The sequence below is a fragment of the Habropoda laboriosa genome, unplaced genomic scaffold (assembly GCF_001263275.1).
Source record: "Habropoda laboriosa isolate 0110345459 unplaced genomic scaffold, ASM126327v1 scaffold90, whole genome shotgun sequence".
Lineage (NCBI taxonomy): Eukaryota > Metazoa > Arthropoda > Insecta > Hymenoptera > Apidae > Habropoda > Habropoda laboriosa.
The window spans coordinates 1409860-1413379 of record NW_017100218.1 but is presented as its reverse complement, the minus strand read 5'-3'; the positions used below and the strand labels follow the sequence as shown (position 1 = coordinate 1413379).

Genomic DNA, 3520 nt, shown 5'->3' with positions numbered 1-3520 from the left:
TATATATTAAAATATATCAATTACACATACGGCCATATTGTGTGGAATCATCAGAATCGGAATCTCTATAATGAGATTTTTTATCACATTCTTCTCTATCATCTATGCCTTCTGTATCAAAGATAGGTGCATCGAATTCTTGGTCATCCATATCTTCTTCAACTTCTTTATCCATAATTTCTATTTCTTCTGGCGTAAATGACATTAACGGATTAATACTATCAGCAAAATTGTCTTGCATACTTTTCTCTTGCTCTTCTATACGTTCTGGACTACTACAATGTGGAGGTGGTATTCTAGAAGCACGAGCCTGAAAATGTGTATCACTTATTACACATGGGATAAATCATCAAATCAAATTTTGTTAACTAATAATGATAATTTCTTTATTAAAAAATTACTTTTATAATACCTATACCTTTGCAGTAAGTGGAAATAAACGTTCATCAACATGTTCCCAACGTTCTGCACAAGTCCAAAGCCAATCTGGATTTACAATTTGTATATTTAAGTTTTTCTTTGCTGCATTAGCTTTAGCTGTGCCAGGTCTAATAGCAACTAAGTGAGTAGTTTTATCTGACAAATCCTAAAACATAATGATTTATTAAAATAAAAACGGTAGGTAGCAGTAGAAACAATAAACTAACATATTACTTGTGCTACTTCTGCTCCAAATGCTCTAGCAACTTTATATGCTCGACTTTGATGAAGTTTTTGATGAGTAGGTATTAGTCCACTAAAAGTTAAATGTACTCCTTTCAACACTTGAGCTCGTACTCGTGGAATAATGTCTCTTAACGACTTGCGTCCTGTTTCTTTTTCTATAGTAGCATAAAATTCTGTATGAATTCTCCGAAGAATATCCTCTAAATATAATAAATAATCGTCATCATCTTCATCTATAACATTATTCTCATCAGAACTTTTATCTCCACTTTTTATATCTTGTACTGATTCACTTGGAGTTAAATTTTCTTTTGTTTCCTCCAATATTTTATTATTTTCACTATTAAGATTAGGATTTATATCAATGTTATTCTTGGTGTCATCTTTGCTATTTTCATCATTTGTTTCAGCAGATTCACATTCATTTTCTTTATTTTCAATTGCTTTTTGAATTTCATTTTTAGAATTATTATCAATTATACTTTCTTCATTTGGTAATTCAGATGCACCATTTTTATCTGATTCATTTGGATTATTATCATTACAAAGCTCATTTGTATTTTGTAATTCAGGTAAAACTGATACATCACTTTTCTCTAGTCCTGGTGGTGCATGTATATCACCGGTATGACGAAAAAAGTGATAAGGTTTAACTTGAACTAAATTCCCGCATCCTTGCCATACGTCTTCTCTGTCGTCTATAATGCATACTAGATCATCTCCACAAGGAAACAAAGCCCTACAGCAAGTTGCTTAATTGTTAAATAATTCAAATGAAAAACTTGTACATTTGAAGAATTTATTTCTTTTTAAATATACCTTAGACAAGTATAGAAATTAAATAAAATAAAATTTTTGGATAATCATACTTGAGATTAGCTGTTTTTGATGCAGGATCAAAACATTCGTCTCTTGAAAGTATTCTATGAGAAAATAAAATTCCATCTTTATCCAATAATGCTGCTACAGTGTGTGCATAGTTTCTTGCTCCAAATGTACATATATGCAGTTCATATAAACGACTCATTTCAAAAAGAAAGTGTCTTGTATTAGGCCTTAAACGGGTATGATACCATGGAGAATTTGGTCCATAAAGTTGATAATGATAAACATCCTACAAAAGGTGTGCTTAGAATATTAATCACATCATTATCATTATATGTATATATATGTACATGTAATATATATACCTTCATATTAGGAGGAACATTATCATTTGTTGTATGAACAATTGTTTGATCAAGATCCACAAGTAATGCTAACTTGCGATCACTTAAAAGACGTTGTTCATCTTCTTTTCCAATTTTTTCAGCCAATTCTGGGCACACTTTTAATTCTGGTACACTATGTACCATTGGTACACTAGCTTGTGAAATTTTTGTACTTTCATTTTCTTTACCTATTCCTTCAACTCTTAAATCTACACCACATTCAGCACATAAATCTTTCATTACAGTAGGATGTTTACATCCCTCTAATGTCATTATTACTTGCCTGTAACATAAATCACTTGGTCATTTACATAAATTTAATAATAAAAGTGTATAAAAATAATCTTATTAAGAAAAAATCATTTCCTTAATGAACTTCCTAGTTTGATAGAAAGCATTATGCATTGAATCTTATTTATACAATTTATTGATTATTAGGAAATCTTGAAAACGTAAGGTTAAGAAAAATTATGTACCCAGGTTGAACAACATCTCCTTCTTTTGCCAAAAACTTTATAACACGGCCAAATCGTGTAGCTCGATATTTTTTCTCTGGACCTTTGCTCTCTTCTGTTCCTGAAGTAACATTTTGGTATAAAAACAACACTCTACCCGCTGCAACCATCGTATCCATTCGAACTCTCCATTTCAATATTTTTCCTGGTTGTCCACCAAATGGAAATATGATCTCTATTGTCCCCATACCTTTTTAATAGCAAACATTCAGACGCTAAAATGTTATCTATTATTGAAAAAAATTAAATAGTCAATGTCGTTAAACTCTTAACGTTTTTGCGCGGGAGATGACATAAACACACATTGATGTTCAATTTCTTGACACCAATGAACATACACGCATGAATATATATGTACATATATGTTTTTCGTTAAAGTGTACAAAGATAGAAGATTCTTTACTTTGCTAGTAGAATAGTATTTTTTAATCGCATCATTGAAAAGTATTATTTATTTGAAAGTATTATTAATATTACATAAAATTCAGTACAGAAAAGTAAATAATACGTAACTTTTAACTAAAGATATTAAGTAAATACATTTATTATTAATTTAAAAAACATACTATATGTTATTATGCAAACAATTATACATATCGAAGAAAGTTTGTCACGAATTCATGAATTTTAACATTATTTAACAGCAATGTACCACAAAAAATTCTTAAATTTCTTCGGTATGTTATTACGTGTTATTTTAACTGTCATATATAATACGAAATTTCCCTAGTACAAGCATTTGTGCATTCGTATTATAAAGGTTTGTCATGTTTAGTCTAAAATTGAACTAGCTTTCAAACGCTTTTACAGTGAAGTGAATTTAAAATTTTTAAACAGAACTTTGTTCTTCTATACTATGGAAAGTAGTGCAGAAAATATACTCCCAAACACATTTGGTAGGTATACATTGCGAGCAAGAGGAAGACAGCAATTTAGTTTAGGTACTACTTCTACTTTTGAGAGAGATGTTGAAGCCGTTGACACGTTAGAAAATATACTAGGTAAAATATTATGCTATGCAAACAGGAATAAAATTTATATTTAAGTTATTTTGAAGTGAAAATAAAATTTTTAATTTTGCATTCTAAATAATAATAAAATAATGTAATTATAACAAATATAAATAAC

At 29.4% G+C, this 3520-nt stretch overlaps 2 protein-coding genes across 2 annotated transcripts in view; one reads left to right on the top strand and one right to left on the bottom strand.

The window, feature by feature from the left end:
• LOC108570912 (RNA polymerase II subunit A C-terminal domain phosphatase) overlaps positions 1-2679 on the bottom strand; it is a 3139-nt gene extending 460 nt beyond the window's left edge. Inside the window, exons 1-6 of the mRNA XM_017932847.1 lie at positions 2354-2679; positions 1857-2160; positions 1536-1780; positions 655-1405; positions 419-586; positions 34-310 (exon numbers count right to left, since the gene is read on the bottom strand). Of these exons, the coding sequence (XP_017788336.1) occupies positions 34-310; positions 419-586; positions 655-1405; positions 1536-1780; positions 1857-2160; positions 2354-2580 (1972 nt within the window). The 5' untranslated portion in view covers positions 2581-2679. The remainder of the gene's footprint in view (positions 1-33; positions 311-418; positions 587-654; positions 1406-1535; positions 1781-1856; positions 2161-2353) is intronic.
• A 569-nt stretch (positions 2680-3248) lies between these two features.
• Positions 3249-3520, top strand: part of LOC108570936 (centromere protein L-like) — a 1422-nt gene continuing 1150 nt past the window's right edge. The window contains exon 1 of the mRNA XM_017932874.1: positions 3249-3391. Coding sequence (XP_017788363.1) covers positions 3249-3391 — 143 coding nt within the window. The remainder of the gene's footprint in view (positions 3392-3520) is intronic.